The sequence below is a fragment of the Ornithorhynchus anatinus genome, chromosome 9 (genome assembly GCF_004115215.2).
Source record: "Ornithorhynchus anatinus isolate Pmale09 chromosome 9, mOrnAna1.pri.v4, whole genome shotgun sequence".
Classification (NCBI taxonomy): domain Eukaryota; kingdom Metazoa; phylum Chordata; class Mammalia; order Monotremata; family Ornithorhynchidae; genus Ornithorhynchus; species Ornithorhynchus anatinus.
Window position 1 is genome coordinate 21,876,246 of NC_041736.1, and position 23,042 is coordinate 21,899,287.

A 23,042-nucleotide genomic window follows, 5' to 3' on the forward strand; every position below is an offset into this window, starting at 1 on the left:
GCTTACTATGTGCCAGGCACTGTACTATGCGCTGGGGTGGATACGAGCAAATCGGGTTGGACGTAGTCCCCGTCCCACGTGGGGCTCCCGGTCTCGATCCTTATTTTACAGATGAGGTAACTGGGGCCCAGAGAAGTGAGGTGACTCACCCGAGGTGACGGAGCAGACAAGTGGCGGAGCAGGGATCAGGACCCATGACCTTCTGTCTCCCAGGCCCGGGCTCTATCCACTAAGCCAGGCTACAGCTCCTACTGGCCGATCCACCCGTAAATATTTTGCTAACTTTCGGCACTACTCGAGTTATCCCTACCGCTCTGATACATTCCCACTGGGCATCTTTAGCATCTTCTTCATCCTCAACGATGGCACCTACTGAGTGTGAAGCACTACACTAAGCGCTTGGGAGAGTTAATATCTGTCTCCCGCATGAAGCTGTCTCTTGGGGGCAGGAGTCATATCTACCAACTCTACCGTATTGTACTCGCCCAGACGCTTGGTACAGGGTTCTGCACACGGTAAGTGCCCAATAAATGCCCACGACTGATTACAACCAGAGCAAGGTACACGTACACTGCCCTCCAAGACCTTATAATCCGGTGAGGCGGACAGACAAAAATCACTTCACAAACAGTGGGAGCGGGAGGACGAACAAGGATGTAAATAGAAAGCGCTGAACCAGGCTGACAAAATCTGAAATAACAACTGAACATACAAATAAGCACCTTGCGGGCAGGGAATACGCTCTTATTGTAATCTCCCAAATTCCTAGTACAGTGCTCTGCATCCAGTAAGCTCTCAGTGAATACCACTGATTGATAATGTGCCTAAGCTGTCAGTGAATACCACTGATTGATAATGTGCCCAGGTATCGAGGAGAGGGATAAATGCTGAGGATGGAGTGGGCTTGTTGCTATCGGAGTGTAGTAAATTAGGGAAAGGTTTGTCAGTTCAATTTTTGCTCATTTATGTTCTTACCAGTTTTTTTTTAAACGCATCGACCACCGTATTAAGCGCTGGGGTAGATACAAGTTAATCAGGTCGGACACGGTCCCCGTTCCGCACGGGGCTCCCGGTCTGAGTAGGAGGGAGAACGGGCACTGAATCCCTAATTTACCGTTGAGGCAATTGAGGTCCAGAGCAATGAAGTGACTCGCCCAAGGTCTCAGAGCAAGAAATCGGCAGAGCTGGGATTAGAATCCGGGTCCTCTTGACGCCCAGGCCTGTGCTCTTTCCACTAGGTCATGCTGCTTCTCTGTATACGCCTATAGCAGGAATGCGTCTCTTGTGGACAAGAAACCTGTCTATCAACTCAGATGTATTGCACTATTGTACTGTCCCAAATGCTCAGTAAGCCTCAATAAATACCCCTGATCGACTGACTGATTGATAATTTTACCGTGACATGCCGCTGGGAGAGTACTGACCGATTTGGTTAAAGGACATTTCGGGAAATGCTTTCTCAGACTACTTTTGGAATTCTCTTTACTAGGCTAATCTAAATTACGCTGAAAAGCTTTCGGCTACATTATCCACCCCCCAAAAGCTTTGTTTTCCTGAGAAAAGAGCTTGTCAGGCTCCAGCCCGTTTGTGAATATTAAGTCACAAGAAGAGGCAGCATGGCCAAGAGGAAGGAGCCAGGTCTGGGAGTCAGAGGACCTGCGTTCTAATCCTGGTTCTCCCACGTCTGCTGGGAAAGTCGCCGCATTTCTCTGGGCCTCAGTTACCCCACCTGGAAAATGGGGATTAAATTCTACTATTCTCTTCTACTTAAACTGGGACAGAGACTGTGCCCAACCCGATTAACTTGAATCTACCCTAGTGCTTAGAATAGCGCTGGGCACATAGCAAGTGCTTAACTAGAACAATAATGATAATAATACTAAATCTGATCACCTCATACCTTTGAGCTACCTCTTGATATAGAATTACCTTTGCTGTGTTTTCCTCGTTTGGGCCTAGAAATAGACAATACCGCTTACAAGACCAACATTTTTACTTCGTTTGGCATTGGGCTCTTGCCAGGAGAGAGAATCGAGAAACTCTAGCCTTAATGAAAAGCCACCCCTTTGCTGCCGCTGGTCCCTTCCTCCCCAATTCCTCCCAATTCCTTCATCCCTGACAGACGGCCAAATCAGTGGGCTTGTCACTAAGAACCTTCACCTCTCTGGTTCCTAGCAAGCATCTCAACTGAGCTGCAGCTGTCCATGCCGAAGCCATCTGGCTCTTGGCTGAACCAAGCCCCTACGACCCTGAATCGCCGCGCTCTCCTCTTGGGCTTCGTTCTTCGGAAGATCGTCCCCGGTATTTAATGAGGCAAAATCGTGTCAGACTTCCCCTACCCGATGGACAGCGTTCAATGTGACAGGTTTTTGAAGCTCTCGCCCTGCCTGGGTGTTTTATTCCTCGGCCAATTTGAAGATCTCGCTATTTTAAAAAAAAATCTCACAATCGGTCAAATTCATTTTCAGTCAGCAAGCGGCGGGAGTTCACGCTGGGGAATCATCTGGTCTCCAAACGGACTAAATAAAACACCAGGTCCCCTCGGATGAGACTACGCCGACAGCACCGAGGGAGAGGACGTCTTCGACTTCACGTCAGAAATAGGTTTTACGTCAGCGGATGGCCCGTCTCCTCTGGGAAACCCTGCGGGGCTCAACGCCCTCCCCACAGAGAACCATCGGGACTGAAGGGAGAAGAGCAGGGTCACCTATCGGACCCGACGACGCACCCAGAAATGCTGCATTGCGCCTTGGAGATCGGGATTCAAAATAGGATTCAGGAACCCCCAACTGGGAAGGAACAACAGGACTGTGGGCAATTTAGCCATCGCTTGCTTGAACTCTAAAAATGGAACGTGGCCTACTGGATGAAGCACGGGCCCGGGAGTCAGAATGACCTCGGTTCTAATCCCGGGTCCACCGCTTGTCTGCTGTGTCATCTTGGGCAAGTCACTTCACTTCTCTGTGCCTCAGTTACCTCATCTGTAAAATGGGGATTAAGACTGTAAGCACCACGTAGGACAGGGATTGTGTCCGACCTGATTACCTTGTATCTATCCCAGGGCTTGGCAGGTAGTAAGTGCTCAACAAATACCATAATTATTATTATTAATTATTAAATACTATTTAAAAATACATGAAAAGAGGAAAGCACACTTGAAGTGACTCGCATGGTGAAGGAAGATTGGGATATTCGGACGGTCTGAGCCCAAGAAAATCAGAACGCTCCGGGTTAAAGACCCCTACTGAGCCAGGGAAGATAGCCGAGAGGACCCAACGTTAATATAAACGTCACTGTCGCTTCACTTTTCTTAATAATTCTCGACTGATCAGCTCTTGCGACTCCATGTAAATAGGCCATGGGGTGGCTGAACAATTGGGATAAAAATAGTAACCGAGAACTTTTCTACACCCTAAAATTAGACATGCCGTACGGTATTTTGAAAATTTGAAGAAACTCCCTCTAGTAATCCCAGAGGCAAAATATCTTTCACCTTTGGGATTTGTTTCTGTCGTCTTAAGCCCTGTAGATGTTGCATTCAGACAGTGCTACTGGGCTTTGGTTTCAGGTACTTCAGCAACCTTTCAGTCCCTGGACTTGGGAAATCACTTCTGCCCATCGCTACTCTCTCTCGCCGTAGCATTATCGGTACAGTCAGCCTAAAGAGAGAGTGAGATAAGTAGAGGATGTCCGATACCTGCGTCCGAACTGCGGCCACTGGTAGATGAGGAATCGCTATCACTGGAAGAATCTGAACTGCTACTGCTGCTGTCAGAATCCGAGTCCGAGGAGTCGGAGTCTGACGAGGAGGACGGCGAAGAGGAGGAGGAAGAATCTGACGACTCAACATCCTGTTTCTGGGTCATAATCATCTTTGGGGCATTTTTGAGATGCTCGCGCAATTCATCCCTAGTCAAAAGAAAAGTCACATTGAAGTCACATTCTAAGGGACAGCACGAGCTAACTCGATAAGTGCAAAAGACGCCCAGAGGAAAAGAGATTCCCGAAAATTCCTTACGTTAGACCTCCAAGACCTATGGAGGTGAAGAAGTTGATGGCAAACCGTGTATTTCTTGGGTTGTCCCGAGGGAGTAATCCTTCAAAGAAAGGTAGTAGGGTTCTGATGAAAATAAGAATAGGAAAGACAACATAAATTCAGGGTATCAACCGATTATAAAAATAGATATTCTAAGAGAATTTTTAAAAGTGTTCCCAGAGTATCACTTCTTTCCTTCAATGAATACGATCATATAATCATTCTCAAAAAAAGTTACATGCTTCCTTAGCACGATTCAGATAGCTAAAACTATAGAATCACAATCTCTTAAAATGGATACCTAAAAATACGTAAGGATATACCCTTTGACGCTTTTTAATCTTAATGTCACAGCTGACATTTTCCCAGAATTGTATCGGCGTGTGAGTGAATTTGCAGGTAGTCTCAGTTAAATGCAAATTTTCCATCTCCAATCTGAACTACTCTAAGCACTACAATCATTTTCCATAGTATGTACGTCCTAAGAGGCGCACGGTTATGTGCATTGCTTGCTATTTAAATGGATCTTTATAATCACAAAAAGAAATCCCCTTAAACACACTTTTTGTGTTAAAGTTGATTAATAATTTAATAGCAGAGTGAAATGGTCAACTACCTTGTCACAAAATGAGACAAGAAAATCAAGTCAAATACCAATGCCTTTTCAAGTCACAATCTAAAAGAATGATTCCAGTGTACGTAAATATAATATACATGTGAAGAAAGAGCGGAGAGCTTCAAAAGCCTCATCGATCATCAGTCACCAAAAGGTAACTTACATCTGTCTACAAATGGAGAAAAATTTGTTAGACGGTGTAAATGAAGCGTGCAAAAAAGGCTCAAATAGGTTTAGAAACATTACCCGCACCGGAAAGCTATTTACGCTTTTGAATGATAAGAGAATACGTGGAGAATGGATAAGAAAAAATGATCACTTACTCATCTTTCAGTCTTGCATTCAGTTTAGGAAGTCCCATGTATTCACAGAGTTCCTGGAAGAATATCTTCACAAAAATTCTGCTGGACGACGTAGTGGTTTCTTCACTCAATGTTATACATTCAAGGACCTGCAAATTAGAACGGTTGTAATAGTCTTTATTAAATGAGCGCTGTGTGGAGAACATTGAACTAAGCCCTGGGAAAGAATACACAGGTGGCAGAGAGACGGGTCCCTGTCCCTGAGGGGGCTCACAAGGTAACAATACACCCAATGAAATTTTTCTCTGGCTTTCAAAAGATGCAAAGATACCTACAGTTTAAAGTAATCCTTATAGTTCTAATTAATCCACTCTCTCTAAGACAACTTGGGTTGGGTCAAATTCCCGCACAATGGAGAAAGAGGGGGGAAGGGTTGGGGGAGGAACGGGGGAGAGACGGAGAGAGAGTGCGTGTGTTTGTGTGTGTGAATGAAATTTGGGGATTGGCAACTGCTAACGGTGTAGGCATACGGATAAGGAGCAATAGGAAATTTCCTTAAAGGAAAGGAGCAGTGCAAAATTCAGGCAGAGGATAAATAGTTCTGCTAGTTATATGACAAAGATGAACTAGTTCCTTAAATATTAAAAGGCCCTTTGTATTCAACCAAGCCTGATCTCCTGAGAGTGCTACAGTGTTCCTTGGCAGAAGCAGAGGGGAAGAAAACCAAGCATCCCTGTGCTGTGAACTTCATCTTTCTTCCCACCTCCAAGTCTAAAATGACCTGATTTCCTCCCCTGCAGGGGACAGAAGAGGGAATACGCGGGTTGATTCGTGACTCCGACGGTAGGAGACGTGGTTACACTCAATTCCAAAATCTTTTCACCAGTCATCACACAAAAGCGGACCTAGAGGAAGATTAGACCCTAACCTGAATCTTAATTAGCAAGGCCAACTTTTTTTTTTTTTTTGGAAAGTTTACTTTCAAAATGGGAAAGACGATCAGGCAATTTTCAATCCACTCTTGGTGTACGACGGAGAATGTGGGAGAAAGCTGTGAAGCAGACTTCTACTTACACTCCACGGAAGAGAATCGGTGTATAAGAGATGAGCAAACATCTTAGCAACGTTTCGCAATTTGTTGGTTTCCAGGCGGTGGATGGTATCGTACTGTTCTTTGAAAATACCCTCAAATGATTCCATATATTCTTTTTTGAGCATGCAGAAGCGCTGAAATAACATTCAAATATTAAACATCAATGGGTCTGGCACGCAGCCCCAAAATTTGAAATCCAGAGGTCAAAAAGCACAGACGTTATACGAATGGTCATCAGATAGCATTTTTTAAATACATTCATCTCACCGGGTTATGCTAGCTGCCGATAAAAGCCACGTCAAAAATACAATACTGTCTTACCAATGACACGAATATTAAAGGGAAATCTAAAGGTGAACAAGCACACACACCCACCTCTGTAGGTGCAGACATATACGTATATACATTAATCAATGCAGGCAGAATAGTTGAAGAAGGGCTGAATGACAATGACGCACTTACTGTGTTCCAAGCACTGCTATACGTGCTGGACTGCATACACAACAATCAGGTCGGACACTGTCCCCGACTCATATGGGGACCAAAGTCAAAGGGGGAGGGAGACCAGGCATTGAATCCCCATTTTACGAATGAGGAAACTGAGGCAAAGAGAGGTTACAGGACTTCCCCAGCGTCACACAGCAGGCAAGTGGAAAAGCCAAGATTGAAACCCAGATCTCCTCGACTCTCAGGTCTCTTCCCACTAGGCACGCTGCTTCCCAGCTTGGGGTTCATATGAAAAAAGTATTCAGACTGCTAGCAGGCTTGATTGACCACAGAGTTGGTCTCGGGATGCTGTGGGATAATGATGGGAATCGGGAAGTGTAGGTCAGAAAGCATCGCCTAATTCCTCTAGTCGAGAAAAGTATCAAAACAGATTAAGTCCTTAACAAATACCACAATTTCTATTATTATTATTTCAAGATTCAGTAGAGCAGATAGGTTTGTCTCAAGGCCTGACCAAGGGAGGAACTTACCCCAGCCAATAAGCCAAAAAACTTTTCATACGTTCTTTGTTGAGCGCAGCAGTCGAGTATCATGTTACACAGTTCTTTCTGTTAGGGGACAAAAGAGGAAAATGAACATAGCGGCCGACTTCAGATGCTGCTAGGAATCTACACTAGGGAAGAATGTAAATGTCAGAGCGTAAATATTTATACAGTTTAAACGTCTTACAATACAAATTTCTGAACTAGGGAAAAAGAGGAATCCCGTTCCATTTGGATGTCTTTTTTAAAAAAATGATTTGTCAGGTTGACGGCCGTATGTTGGTAATGGGCTGTATGTACACCTTGTCCCTACTATCTCCAATTTTCAGATATCGACCCAATCGATTGGTATTAATTGAGCATCAGCTGAGTGAAAGCACGGTACACTGAGTGCTTGGAAGAGTTCAGCAAAATATTTTTTTTCTTTGTCTTCAAGCAACTTCCTTATAGTGGGAGCAGGAAGGAGGACATACTTTGGGATGAAATATCCGAATAAATAATTGACTACATATACTAAGTGCTCAGATACTGCACTCCACGTATAAGTGCCGAAAGTGGCATTCAATAGGGACAAAAGACCCACTTATTGGGTTTTATTTTATTTCTGCTATTAGGGTCAATTTTTTGGCTCTTCTTTATGCAGTAATGCACCTGGGGTTATTTCCCATGGGGAACTACTTTGATTAGCACTTCCCACTCTATTTTCATGGAACCAATTAAAAGCGCTAACCGAGAAATAACAGTATAGTATGCCCCCCCCAAAAGTTTGATCTGGAAAGAGAAAACTTGTCAAGTGAGAACTGTACATGGGAATAGCATCCCAGCCTTAAAATGAAAGCCATTCTTCTGAATCCTGTCACAATAGATCAGCCTGACATATTAAAACACCTCGACGTCTTGCCCTTCCTGCTTTACAGTAATGTTGCGGTTAATCGGGTTTCAAACAATAAAATGTAATAAGATGCCGGTACAATAAAGTCAGCAGTATTTGAAAAACAAATTACTGTTTGCCACGGCCGAAAAGCAATTACATCGTTATCCCTTTTGGTTTTCAATAATTAAATAATTTAACATTTTAATTAACTCTTAGAATGATTTTAGCAGGAGGGATTGTGGATAACCCCATGCATGAATAGATCTGCCCATTAAAACATTCTTTTAAGAGCTACCAAAGTTGTTGCCATTTGGTCTAGAATACTTTCCTTCAGACTGCAGTTAGAAATGTGACACATTCACATAGCAATTTCAGCTTTAATTAGAATTTTAAAGGTTAATTGGCACACTTACTTCTATCCAATGACATCACTGATACAAAATCCAAGGTAGACAACAATTTGTTGGATATAACTACCAATATCAGTAACCGAACTATATTTATGGAGTTTTGAAATTTAATTTTTAAAGATGAACCATTTCGCTCAAGAGTATTTACACGGAATGAAGTGAATGGCTAGTAGATGGCTATAGATTTCTATCTGGACACATTAAATGAGCATCTCTATAATCACTACCTAATGAAATATTTCTCAATATTTCAAAAGCCAGGAAACAAAACAGGTGTCGTGGCTCCTCAAAGAGAAGAGCGGTGGGAATAGTCTGAAATTAGATCTGCCTCATTCCTTTCATCCCCCTGCAGAAAAGACACTTGAAAGAAAGAAGACAAGTGCAGAGAAATTGGCTTTTCTGTTTAATTGTTTTCTAATGCTCCCTTTTTCGGGCCTCATAAATAAATACTATAGATAGAACATTTGTCCTTAGCGTCCTAAACCTGAAACGAGTTTGGACGACGCCGGAACTGAACTATCTCTTCGAAGAGAGTTAAGGTGGAAATATCCTCAACAATTTGACAAATTAATTACCGAGAAAGAGGGCAATTAACGATTTCCCATTAAGCCCCCTTCATCGGGGAAAGAGTTCCCATGATACGTTAGGTATAAAGAAATCCCTTCACATTAGATGACTTATCTGAGGTTGGGCTACACAGAGCAAAATGGAAGCTGACTGAGTTTCTGAATTATCTAATAATAATAATAATAATGTTGGTATTTGTTAAGCGCTTACTATGTGCAGAGCACTGTTCTAAGTGCTGGGGGAGATACAGGGTAATCAGGTTGTCCCACGTGAGGCTCACAGTTAATCCCCATTTTACAGATGAGGGAAGTGAGGCACAGAGAAGTTAAGGGACTTGCCCAAAGTCACACAGCTGACAGGTGGCGGAGCCGGGATTAGAACCCATGACCTCTGACTCCTCAGCCCGCGCTCTTTCCAACGAGCCACGCCGCTTCTCTATAATAATGTCGGCATTTGTTAAGCACTTACTATGTGCAGAGCACTGTTCCAAGTGTTGGGGCAGATACAGGGTAATCAGGTTGTCCCACGTGAGGCTCACAGTTTTCATCCCCCTTTTACAGATGAGGTAACTGAGGTGCAGAGAAGTGAAGTGAATTGCCCGCAGTCACACAGCTGACAAGTGGCAGAGCCGCGATTCGAACCCATGACCTTTCACTCGCAAGCCCGGGCTCTTTCCACTGAGCCACGCTGCTCGTCAACCCTCCCCTTTTCAAAATGACCACCTGCACGGCGCCTTCTCACTCTTCAAAATTACTGAGCCTTGGCTTCAAGACACTCCATCCTTTTATAGCCCCCTAACCCGTCAATCTGGCGAGGCTATTTATTGAGCACTTACTGAATGCAGAGCACTGCTGAGCACTTGGGAAAGCATGAGCATTTGGAGAGCACCTACCCCCCCCTCTTATCCCACTACACCCCATTCACCCCCTGTGTACCTCCCAAATTCGCACCCCGCTCCCCATCTTCAAAGCCCTCATACGCGAGGCTGTCTCTGATTCATTTTTCTTCTTTCAAGGTTGAAGCAGCAGAACTATCATCTAATCACTTCGGTCGATGACATTTATTCAGTGGTTACTGGGTGCAGAGCACTGTACTAAACACTCGGGAGTACTATAGAGAAGGTAGGTTGCAACACCTGAGCACTACGCGCTGCAGAATGGCGTAGTGGATAGAGGACGGGGCTAGGAGTCGGGTCATGGGTTCTAATCCCAGATCCGCCACTTGCCTGTTGTGTGTCCCTGGGCAAGCCGCTTCACTTCTCTGTGCCTCAGTTCCCTCATCTGTGAGCCCCACATAGGAGAGGGACTGCGTCCAACCCGATTTGCTTGTATTCACCCTAGCGCTTAGCGGAGTGCCTGGCACATAGTGAACGCTTAACAAATTCATTCAATAGTATTTATTGAGCGCTTATATGTGCAGAGCAACAATGGACAAATCGGCAACAGACAGAGACAGTCCCTGCCCTTTGACGGGTTTACAGTCTAATCACGGGCTTACAAATGCCACAGTTATTATTATTACGCACTTGGTGGGCAGGGAACCGACTCTGTTGTATTGTACTCTCCCAAGCGCCTAGTACAGTGCTCTGCACTCAGTACATGCTTAATAAATACGACCGATTATAGACTCACAACCTCCCGTAGCACCTTCGGACTTTCCCAAATGCTCAGTACAGTGCTCTTTCCATAGCAAGTGCTCAATAAAGACCATTAATTGATTGATATTCTAGGGCGGGGTTTGGGAATTACACCTCTGTTGTATTTTTCCAAGTGTTTTGAACAGCTCTCCGCACACAGGTGGTGCGGCACTCGAGCGACACGACCGACTGCTCAAAAAAGAACTCTGGGTGAGGTACACTTATAAAATAGCATCCCTGCCAGAAACTCGGCTCTCTTTCTTCAATAATTATATGCTTAACACGAATTTTTATCTTGTACTTAAATAAGACTTTGGCTTTAAACCACGGATTAGCTTAGGTTGGTAGAAAGGTAAAAAAGCACTATGGGATGGTGCTGTTAAAATAGCTCTATTTTGCAGGGGGAGGGAGGTTTGCTTAGTCAGACGATTCAGAATTATTTTCTAGACGATGCTTCCGTGCTGCATCTTTTTCTTTTTTTTGAGTTCTTTCGCCTTTCATTTTGCTGAATTATAAAGCACTCCTCTGAGCTTTAGAAACCTTTTTGTTATGCCTAACCTATAGACAGAAATAGAGTCGCAGAATTCGTTAATTTTTCATGTTTTTAGTTTAAAACCTTCCTTATAGCTTCAAACCTCGACCACAGAAGTAAAAATGGAATAATTTATCGGTTTGTGGAGTGTTGTATTATTTAATAACACTACACAAGCTGATTTACCATTAAAAAATGATTGCGGTGCCGAAGGCCTTTTATTAACAAAAACAAAAAGCTCATGAAGCGAAATGCCAAATTCTTATCCATCCTCACCAGTGGCAATCACAAAACTACGTCTCCGTGTCACGACTCAAAATACGGTTATTTGACCTCGGACAAGTAAACTTTACCCAGAATTAGTTGCTGGACAAATAAATATGCACTATTCCCGTGGTTCAAAGATTGGGATTTTTCTCAAGCTTAAAGGAATGAGAATGAGCAAAAAAAAATTAAAAAAAGAAAATCTATTATAGCCAGCTTGCTTCTTGAACATTCGGAAGGACATTTAAAGTTTAGCTTTGGGGTGCGGCGGGGGAGGACAAAGAAATTATAAACCACCTGAACCCGCAACCAGGTTTTAGTTTACAATTCATTCACCCCAAATCGATCAGTCGATGGTATTTACTGAGTGCTTACTGTGTGCAGAGAGCACTAAAGCAGCGTGGCTCAGTGGAAAGAGCACGGGCTTTGGAGTCAGAGGTCATGGGTCTGAATCCCGGCTCTGCCACTTGTCAGCTGTGTGACTGTGGGCAAGTCACTTAACTTCTCTGTGCCTCAGTTACCTCATCTGTAAAATGGGGATTAAGACCGCGAGCGCCACGTGGGACAACCTGATTCCCACCAGCGCTTAGAACAGTGCTCTGCACAGAGTAAGCGCTTAACAAATACCAACATTATTATTATCATTAAAGCACCACGCAGTTGGAAGACATGACCTCTGCCCACAAGGAGCTTTCAGGCTATAGAAGACAGACATTATAATAATTAACAGGTAGAGGAAATAAATAGTAGAGTATAAGAATATTTACATATGTACTGTGAGGCTGAGGTGAGTAGCAAAGAACTTACAAGGAGTTCTGGGCCACGTTTATAGAGGATGGAGAGGGGAGGGTGGGTGGGGAAATACAAGGCCGAGTCCGGGAAGGCCTCTGAAAAGAGTTGTGATTTTAGGAGGGTTTCGAAGGGTAGCGGACTGTCGGATATGGAGTCCCGGGCCCAGGACAGAATGTGGGCAAGGGGTAGATAAGATCGAGGCACAGAGAGTAGGATAGTGTCAGAAAGGTGGAGTGTGGGTGTGGGGTAGATCAGCGAGGTTAGGTAGGAGGGAGATGGCTGACTGTGCACCTCAGAGCAGATGAGAAGTAGTTTCTGTTGGCTGAGGAGATCGATGGACCGACTGATTGATGGACAGCCATCGGAGGTTTCTGAAGAGTGGGGAGATACGGACTCGGTGGCTTTGCAGAAAAATGATCCGGGCGGCAAAGTGAAGTATTGACCGGAGAGGGAAGAGACGGGAAGTGAGGAGGCTGATGCGGTAGTCAAGGCGGAATATGACGAATGCTTGGATCAGCGGGGTTGCAGTTTGGACGGAGAGGAGAGGGTGGATTCTAGAGATGTTGTGAAAGTAGGATCGACAGGATTTGGTGCCAGGTCCAATGCGTGGGTCGAATGAAAGAGATGAGTCAAGGAGAGTGACAAGGTGAGAGGGTGGGATGGTGAGACAGGGAGGACAGGAGGATGGTGGCGCTGCCTACAGTGATAGCAAAGTCAGGGGGAGGAAAGGGTTTGGGTGGGAAGACGAGGAGTTTTGGACATGTTAAATCTGAGGTGTTGGTAGGACATTCAAGTAAAGATATCCTGAAGGCAGGGGGAAATGACAGATTGCAGAGAAGGAGCAAAGTCAGGCCCGGAGACAGCGATCTGAGAATCACTCATGTAGAGACGGTAGGTGAAACCACGGGAGTGAATGAATTCTCCAAGGGAACGTGTGTAGATGAAGAAGAGGAGGGGACCCAGAAATGAGCTTTGAGGCACCCCCACAGTTAGGAGGAGAGCCTACAAAAGAGATTGAGAAGGAGCAGTCAGAGAGCTGGAAAGAGAACCAGGAGAGGACAGTGTCGTGAAGCCAAGGTTAAACAACGTTTCCAGGAGAAGGGGGTGATCCACAGTGGCAGTGGCAGCTGAGATGTTATGGAGCTTTAGGATGGGGTAGAGGCCGTCGGATTCGCGAGAAGACAGTCATCGGTGACCCTTAGAGAGGGGGGTTTCTGTGGAGTGAAATGAGCACGAAGCCGGATTGGAAGGAGCCCGGGAGAGAATCGGAGGAGAGGAAGTGGTGACAGCGGGTGTAGACAATTCATGGAAAAAGTTGGGAGATGCATGGTAGGAGGGGGAGGAAGGTGATAACTGGAGGGAGCTGGGGGACTAAGGGAGGGCTTCTTTCGGATAAGGGAGACACCGGCATGGTTGAAAACAGCGGGAAAGGAGCTACCGGAAAGTGAACGGCCGAAGATGGCAGTCGGTCCGTCCCGCATGGGGCTCGGTCTGACAGGGAGGGAGAACGGGCGCCGAAACTCCATTTTGCGGATGAGGAAACAGAGGCACAGAGAAGTGAAGTGACTTACCCAAGGTCACATTGTAGACAAGTGGCAGAGTTGGGATTAGAACCCAGGTGCTCTGAACCCCAGGCCAATGCCCTTTCCACTAGGTCATGCTTTCTCATCTCTTAAACATCCCAAGACTAGGATCTCAGTGACCCATCCACAGCCACATTCCTAGAGATCTCGCGATTTAGGCTGGGCATGCAGCATAACGCAGCGGTATCGTACGAAAGGCATTTTCTAAGCTAGACTTAACCAGATAACTTAATTACTGATAACGTGCTGAGTGTGGCCCTCAGCGCTGAGTTGCAGATACGAGATCATTCATTCAATTCATTCAATAGTATTTACTGAGCGCTCACTACGTGCAGACCACTGTACTAAGCGCTTGGAATGTACAATTCGGCAACAGATAGAGACGATCCCTGCCCAATGACGGGCTCGATTGGGCACAGCCCCTTCTCTATACCAGACATAAGATCTAAGAGAAAGGCATCTATCTTATCCCCATTTTACAGATGAGACAAGCAAAGCACAGAAAAGTTAGATCTCCTGACTCCCAGCCCCAATTTACTCTGTCCTGGATGGAATTTACTCTGTAAGAGTGCTGCCCAATTATCTTTGTGATTGCAAGTTACAATCAATCATCGGTATTTACTGAGCGCTTACTTTGGAGAGAGCACTATACAGTACAAAAGAGTTACATTCTCTGTTCCCCCGTTTCTAGACCGTGAGCCCGTTGTTAGGGAGGGATCGTCTCTGTTGCTGAATTGTACTTTCCAAGCACTTAGTACAGTGCTCTGTACCCAGTAAGCGCTCAATAAATACCAACGAATGAATGAAAGTTCTTTCCTAGTTCTCCTCCAAGTTCTTTCCGCTTACGCCACTAGTTCTTTCCTAGTTCTTTCCACAAGGCTACGGGTTTATTACTTACGCATATAATCTTTTTTAACGATGTTTTGATGTTGACCAAATCCCTTCCCATATCGAAATTTTGGGACGAAGGCCAAAACGCTCCACAAAAATCACTATCTCATTTTCCTTAGTCCAAGAGCACTATACTTCCAAACAACTGATTTGGATTTATGGACAAAATGTTAAGATGGCAAAAACGAGAGGATGAAATATTTAAATCCTATGTGCATGATTAATATGACCTTAAAAGTAGTTAACAAAGAGCACATATATTATTCTACAAATATAGACTAAAGATTGCCAAAATGACAAATGGGACTTTGAGGCAAGTCAAAAGAAATACCAAAACTATGAAGAAGAAATCAACCTCCTTTGGAAAAGACTGAAAGAAACCAGGCTGTGTTCTCAGAGCAACAGAACAAATTATCGGTACTAACCACTGAGAAGCAGCGTGGCCTAACGGACAGAACACGGGCCTGGGAGTCGGGAGAACCTGTGTTCTAATCCTGGCTCTGCCACTTCATTCAATCGTATTTACTGAGCGCTTACTGTGTGCAGAGCACTGTACTAAATGCTTGGAGTGTACAATTCAGAAACAGAGAGAGACAATTCCCATCCACAAAGGGCTCACTTGTCTGCTGTGGGACCTCAGGTAAGTCACTTCACTTCTCTGGGCCTCAGTTATCTCATCTGAGAGCCCCTTGTGGGACAGGGACTGTATAGCCAACCCTATTTGCTTGTATCCACCCTGGCGCTTAGTTCAGTGCCTGGCACATAGCAAATGCCATAAGTGCTATTACTATCATCTAAAAAAAACACTATATAATGCAGTGTGAGATCCGTAAGGAAGAGAAAGCTTCTCAACAAGTTTTCGTCAGGCTCTCTGCATGCTCAATTAACAGTTATCACTTCTGTTCATTTTAGCTAGCTCTCAGCAGAAGTTTATTCTACTAGTAAACAATGTCTCTATTTCCTTAATTCACTTGGCAACTGAAATTGTTTTTAATGAACCTTCATATTTTCTGTCTTATTGCACCCATAAAATACCAAGTCCTAAACTAAGCTGCAGAAAAGAAATGCTCAGGAGGCTAAAGCAAAATAATCATCATTCCTTCAGGTGAATTTTTCTTTTACCCTTTGAATTTTCCAAGAGAGAAAGAGCCAGGGAAAACTCCACAGCTATCAAGCAGCACAAGATAAAGTTCTTGGCAATTTCTGCGTTAAGTCGTCAAATATTTACGTTATTTCAGATCCAACGATTCAGGTGCCTCATATAGAACATTTCCCCTAATAGGGAGGAAGGAGGATATATTTTAAACCGTTAAAAGGTCAACGGTTTCAGGATGCTAGTTCCGAAAGGATGGTTTTAAACTGGACGAAGAAATAGTGTTTAAAGTTCTCTTAGCCAGCCACATGGGTATCACGGGAGAAAGACTGCGTAGAGTCTGAAGTATCAACTCTGGAACTCCTGGATTTCTTCAAATGGCTAATGAAAACTTGGCCACATGGATTTGGCCTTTTATCCATAGGGCAGAAAAGGCAAACACCATGTAAAATTGACTGTGAAAGGGTTCAGGCTCCACGATAAAAATCCAGATCTCTCTTCCTAAGCTATAAAAATTTCCCCTTTTTTTTTTGGTATTAGTTTCTGGCTGGAGAAGGGGCAGAAGGCAGTACTTCCTGGTCCAGAGGAACGGCAGAGGATCTGAGTTCCCTCCCAGGGAATAGTTTCAATAACCTTTAGGGGTGGTGACACAGTGAGAAGCAGCGTGGTCTAATGGATAGAGCACGGGCCCAGAAGTCAGAAGGATCTGGGGTCTAATCCCATCTTTGCCACTTGTCTGCTGTGTGACCTTGGGCAAATCACTCTACTTCTCTGTGGCGTAACTTGTACTGACCCCAGTCCTTAGTATAGCGCCTGGCACACTCAGTAATAAATACCACCAAAAAACCCCCCAAAACAAAACCACCCCAACACTCTTATTTATAGGCAATTCAGCAGGCAGAATTATTAGCATCATCACCACTCCTATTTGTAGATGATTTCCCAAAAAAGACCTAAGAATACTAGGAATGGTATATGTGTTGGTAATGCCCACCCCCCGTCTTATTCTTATTTCCTGCTCCTCCTCTCCTGGCATTTGGGGCTTCCATTCCTGCATGAAAGGGTTTAGTGTTTAATATTCTGAACAACCGGAGTGGACTTTGGCAAGCTCCTGGGGGAAGCAGGAAGGTGAAATGGTCGCAGTGAGGTGATCTTTTCCTCTATGCAATATTAACAGAGGATCACACAGCAACATATTTCTGGGATAAGAGGACTTTAAAAATTCAGCTAAAAGATTACATCTTGAATGAGTCTGATAAAATACAAAATATCATCATTAACTATACTGCCCCCCCAAAAAAGGTCTTCTTCCAACGATAGTGTGATTTTCTGAATTTTGTTGTGGCTTTTGCTTTTCACATTTGCTCTATAGTAATAAGGGGCTGAAAATTCAGCTTCTAGGCATTATCATCACCTGCAGGTATTTACTGAATACTTACTGTGTGCAGAGGACTGTACTAAACATTTGGGACAGCATAATACAGCAGAGTTGGTAGGCACGTTCCCTGCCCGTGACGAGCTCTACGTGTGAAAATAGTCTTCAAACTCATTCGGCCCAATTCTCCCAGTGCCCAAATTTGATATAGTCCAAGTTATAAAGTTTGGGACCGGGACGGTCATTTTCAGAGCCGTACGGGACCATTCAGCTCCCTCTGACTATAAGCTCACAGTGGGCAGGGAACGTGTCTACTGACCCTGTTGTACTGTAATCTCCCACGTGCTCAGTATGTGCTCCGCACACAGTAAGCGCTCAATAAATACTACTGATCAGTGTACATAATGGTTGTAGTCATTCATTCATTCATTCAATTGTATTTATTGAGTGCTTACTGTGCGCAGAACACTGTATTAAGTGCTCGGGAGAGTTCAAGCACATTAATCCTCTCCTCTCGTTGGTCTGAAAGAGTTAATACTTCTCTCAAAGTGTCAAACTGAGGGTTTGGGAGAACTAAGCATATTGAAATCATTCTAGTTTATGGCACCCTTGTCCAATAAAAACCTCTTTACCGCAATCTGGATGCTTCTAAAAAAACACAAGATAATCAAGCATGTTATACTTTGCGCTGATTAGACACCTACTGTAGCTGGTTGCGTGGCAAAAGAGGGAGCAAACCTTCTTATCGAACCACAGAAGCAAACCAGCCCTTAAGCTTAGGCATAACATCGACTTTGCAACCAAAGAATCCGTTTACCGTTTGGCTGTCGGGAAACTCCATTTTCAGCAATTTATGTGCGCACTCTTCAAAGTCTAAACTGTGGAGATTAAGAAAAAACAAAAACAAGAAACATTTAAAATCTAATATGCTTGCAGACGTAAAGATCTTACTTTCAAAGAGATTGCTCAATGATGTTTTGGGGCAATTTTTAACATCTAAGTGCCATTATTCATAGAGGAAAATGTAGCTGCAGTACAAAGTTAAAGCGGCGTGGCCTCGTGGAGAGAGCAGGGGCCTGGGAGGCAGAAGGACCTGGGTTCTAATTCCAGCTCGGCCACATGTCTGCTGTGTGATCTTGGGCAAGTCACTTCACTTCTCTGGGCCTCGGTTACCTCATCTGGAAAATGGGGATTAAGATTGTGAGTCCTATGTGGGATATGGACTGTGTCCAACCTAATTACCTAGTATCCACTCCTACACTTAGTAAAATGTCTGGCATATAGTAAGCACTTAAATATCAAAACCATCATTTTTATTACCTATAGTGTCAACATGGACACACTCAGAACAGAGAGGAATCACAACAACATATACCTTGAATGGAAACAAGTCTGGGGCATTGAAGCACCCTAAAAACTTTGATATTTTTATTCCCCTACTCTTTCTAACTGTTCTTGCTTAAGGACCATCTTATGGCTTTTTGATTCATTCCATTCTACTAGTAGCCAGGAAGTTCTGATCGTGTAATTTTTTAAATGGAAAAACAGATGAAAATCAAGTCAAACCAAAAAGAAACGAGACATTACATACTCTAAATCTCTCGATAATCCGGGGACTAAATCAGATGGATTTTAATATCTGAATTCTGGGTTTCCAATCCCCTACAGAACAGATGCTCGGATTTCAAGGCAGGAGGCTGACAGACTCCCATACAAGAAGCTCTTTGGGCTGGTGGTGCTTTCTTTTTAAGGGACCTCCTGGACAATGAAGTTACGGTCCTGGCTGGTTAAATCCAGGCAGGTTAAGAAATTGGGGCCGGGAATGAATTCCAATTTATCTCTCGGAAATTCTCTACTCAAGTGGATGAATGGCTGAGACGCTCCGTTAAACTATTTACTCTCATTTTTAGACCCAATTAAATGACTAAAAAATAGAAAAAAAATCATTTGCGTTTCACAAATCCTTATTTAAAATTCAATATCGCTTATAAAAGCCACAATATTTATTTCCGGCAACAATAACTCTACCCCGCAACATTTAACTTCATATTAATAGAGTGGCAAAATGAGATGGAACATTACAAACATATGTGTATGGCTTCAAAGGTCAATCCATTCATTATACTAATAACGTAAAACCAAGAAATGTAAACAGTGGCAGGAAGATTAACTTGATTTAGATTCCACACACAAGCAACGACGGCTCACAGCTCTACAAGAAAGGAGGGTTTCAGCAAAATGAGCATTAACTGCAAAAGTGAGGTCCAAATACCTAGAACTGTTCAATAATTGAGTATTCATGAAATCCAAAGATAACACAGAGATAGAAGCAGCGTAGTCTAGTGGACAGAGCATAGGGCTGGGAGACAGAAGGTCCCGGGCTGCTGGGGTGACCTTGAGCAAGTCACTTCACTTCTCTGGGCCTCAGTTACCTCATCTATAAAATGGGCATTAAGACTGTGAGCCCCAAGTGGGACTGCGTCCAAACTGGTTATCTCCTATCCAGCCCAGTGGTTAAAACAGTGCCCGGCACGTAGTAAGTGCTCAACAAATACCATTTAAAACAAACGCACACGAAAAAACCCAAGCAGCTTGGAGCAGTGTGCGGAAAGAGCACGGGCCTGGGAGTCAGAGGACATGGGTTCTAATCCTGGCTCTGCTGCTTGTCTGCTGTGTGATTTTGGGTAAATCACTTAAGTTCTCTGTGCCTCAGCTGCAAAATGGGGATTAAATCCTTCACCCTCCGACTTAGACCGCGAGCCCCGCGTGGGACAGAGACGGCCTCCGATCTGACTGAATTGAATCTACCCCAGCACTCAGCGCCAGGCACACATTAGAGACTTAACCAATACCACTGAAAAACAAAGAAACAACAAAAAAAACCCTCCACACCGAGTTCACCTAAAACTGGAGGGGCTGCGGTGGTTTCTTCCAACGTTTCATCCGTTTTCAGACCCGTGAACACCTTTGGAAAAAAGTACCCTAATTCTGCCACCGAAATGCAGAGTGACAGTGCATTTTCATCGAGTATACTGGTTGCATTCAAAGAAATTAGAGCCGGGAACTGGGAGAGCGCTCTCTCTCACACAGATCACCAAAGCTTTGACAAGAAAATAAACACAGCTCCAAATCATTTTTGCCTAAAATTTACAAAGTATTATAAACTTTTTACTTTACTGATGGTAGTTTCAGGATTTTGGAAGATGTCAAAAAATTAAAAAAAAACCCAAAAAACCCAACAGTAATAACTCATTTCACCCTGACCCCAGTGAAGAGAGCTCTGTGAGAAATCAAATGCTCAAGGCAGTAAATGCCGGTATTTGCATTTTGCCATCATTCGAAACTAGAAAAGAAGAGTTTTAACCCTGAGCTCGGAAGAAAGGGGCAACATTATTATATCTTTCAAAGGAAAAAGAGTTTACTCTCTAAGGCATTTTAGGAGTCAATTTAAACTCAGTTGAGGGATAAACCAGATGTATTACTTTACATGTGTTCGAAGGGAAATTCTTAACCCTGCGTTTTATTTTACTTAAACTTATAATAACAATATAAAATATTCATCACTGGAATAGAGTCACTATAAATTTAATTTTAAAGTCCATTTATGCCTCTTCAAAAACCTATGCTTCGCACACTGTGTTCTGGAAACACAGGACGGTAAAAGGCGGGCATCAAATATATAACATCAAAGGTCAAATCAGACAGCCTGCCACTCAACTGAGCCGACTGCCTCACATAAGAGAGTATGACTGTCATTCTTATCACCTGCTAAATAACTGAGTTCATATTTTCCTACTCTTCCTTCCACATTAAAAGGAATAATTACAACAGTAAGCGACATATTCTGAGGTTAGACTATTCCTTGAAATTCAACTCCACCATTCTCGATCCGATCAACTGAATATCTTTAACTATTTGGAGGCCTTTTGCTAATATTCAAGTGTACGACCAGATGGAAAATTAAAACACCCCGTTTCCCTCCGGACACTAAGCTCATTATGAGCAGAGAATGTGTCTGTAACTCTTCTGTACTGTACTCTCCTGAAGGGCTGTAGGCAGTGCTCCGTCCAAAGCGAGCGCTCAATAAATACCATTGATTGATTGTAACTTGCAGTCATAAAGATGATTGGGCAACACTCTTGCAGAGTAAATTCCATCCAGGACAAAATGAATGGAAAATAACCTGGGCAAATATAAATAACTAGTGTTTAGGGAAAATCAAATTTTCTACAAAACAAGTACTTAATTAGTTCCACAACAACGCAGTATTAAGCATCACGATCTGTTAGTTCTCCGTAGGCCACGGACCATGTCTACTAACTCTGCTGAACCGTTCTCTCCCGAGGGTTTAGTACAGTGCTCTGCACGCAGTGAGCGCTCAGTGAATGCCATGCATCTGTTACCGATTTGTACATTCCAAGCGCTTAGTACAGTGCTCTGCACATAGTAAGCGCTCAATAAATACTACCGAATGAATTGAAGTCATAAAGTAAATCAATGCACACCTAAGATCCTAAAAAATTTAACTGAAATTATCACTATGATCAAATAGTGCTTAAAAATGGCATATGGACGTATGTAAATGCTTAGTCTAACAAGTGTTTATTTTTGCGCCTCAGATTCCCTGCAAAAAGGCACCTTGGGCTAATATCCCCAAGAGTGAGCATTATTAGCCGTAGCCGAGCAGAAAACAAAGAGGGGCTGAAATTGGGGCTGATGGGTGTTCATTCACATCAGCCCGAGTACTTCAGAGGTGGAGGGGAGAAGTTGGAGCCGAGGAGTGCACAAGCTGCAAAACCCGAGTGTTTTGAAGTCAGTCGCATTTCCTGAGTGCAGAGCACTGTGCTAAGTACTCGGGGGAGTACGATATAACGGTAAACGGGGACAGTCCCTTCCCACAGCGAGCTTACAGTCTAGAGGATGAGCTTGAGAAAGTGCTAAAAAGCACTGTACTCTTTGACTGTGTCTGACCCGATGAACTCGTATCCACTCTAACGCTCAGAACGGTGCTTTACTCATTGTCTGTGCTAATGGACCTTATACTGCATTAACAAATAACAGATAAATAACAGAATACTATTAATGAAATATAAGAACTCATGCCACAAAAAAGAGAAGTGCTATTAAGAAAACAATTTTTTAAAGCCAATAAATCGACCGCATTTATTGAGCACGTACTATGCGCAGAGCACTAGACTTAAACGCTTGGGAGAATAAAACAGTCGGCAGACACGTTCCCTGCCCATAATGAAGTTAACCATATGACTTTTTGTTTGTTTTTGTTTTCATGTCGTTGCTAAATCACTTGGGCATTTTCCTCTTGGCCAACAGACACAATATTCAAACGGCGCTTACCGTGTGTAGAGCACCGTTCTGAGTGCTTGGGCGAGTTTAATGTAACAGAATTGGTAGACACATTCCCTGCCCACAACGAGCTTCTACTTCTAGTCCTACTTAATAATGTTGTTAGCAGATGAATTTTGGAGAAAAAAAATTCCCAGGCCATATACAGGACGCATCATGAATCGCCCAAAGTGCCAACTAATTAAAAAAAAGTTAACCTAGTGATAAGGAAGTGGAGATACGGGGACACAACACAACTCGGTGACAATATCCCTATCCAGGGAGCTTGGGGAAGAGAACTAATAATACTGATTGTGGTATCTGTTAAGCGCTTACTATGTATCAGGCACCGTACTAAGCGTGGGGGCGGACACAAGCCAATTTGGTTGAACACAGTCCCTGTCCCACATGGGGCTCACTGTCCTAATCCCCATTTTACAGCTGAGGTAACTACAGCCCAGGGAAGTGAAGTGACTAGTCCAAGGTCTCACACTAGACGAGTGGGTGGAGCCGGGATTAGAACCCAGGTCCTTCGGGCTCCCAAGCCCGGGCTCTATCCACTGGGCAACGCAGGAAAATGGGTGAGAGGAGACTACATTTCAACACCAACTGCTCTCGGGGTCAAAGACCGGAAGGGTCTGTCTAA

General features: G+C 43.8%; 1 protein-coding gene across 3 annotated transcripts in view; it reads right to left on the reverse strand.

Moving 5' to 3' along the window:
• CWC22 (CWC22 spliceosome associated protein homolog) overlaps window positions 1-23,042 on the reverse strand; it is a 55,804-nt gene that overhangs the window by 1,881 nt on the left and 30,881 nt on the right. For all 3 annotated transcript variants that reach the window (XM_029071804.2, XM_029071805.2, XM_029071803.2), the window contains exons 14-19: window positions 17,871-17,931; window positions 7,025-7,102; window positions 6,029-6,181; window positions 4,976-5,103; window positions 4,019-4,120; window positions 3,698-3,909 (exon numbers count right to left, since the gene is read on the reverse strand). In XM_029071804.2, the coding sequence (XP_028927637.1) occupies window positions 3,698-3,909; window positions 4,019-4,120; window positions 4,976-5,103; window positions 6,029-6,181; window positions 7,025-7,102; window positions 17,871-17,931 (734 nt within the window). The remainder of the gene's footprint in view (window positions 1-3,697; window positions 3,910-4,018; window positions 4,121-4,975; window positions 5,104-6,028; window positions 6,182-7,024; window positions 7,103-17,870; window positions 17,932-23,042) is intronic.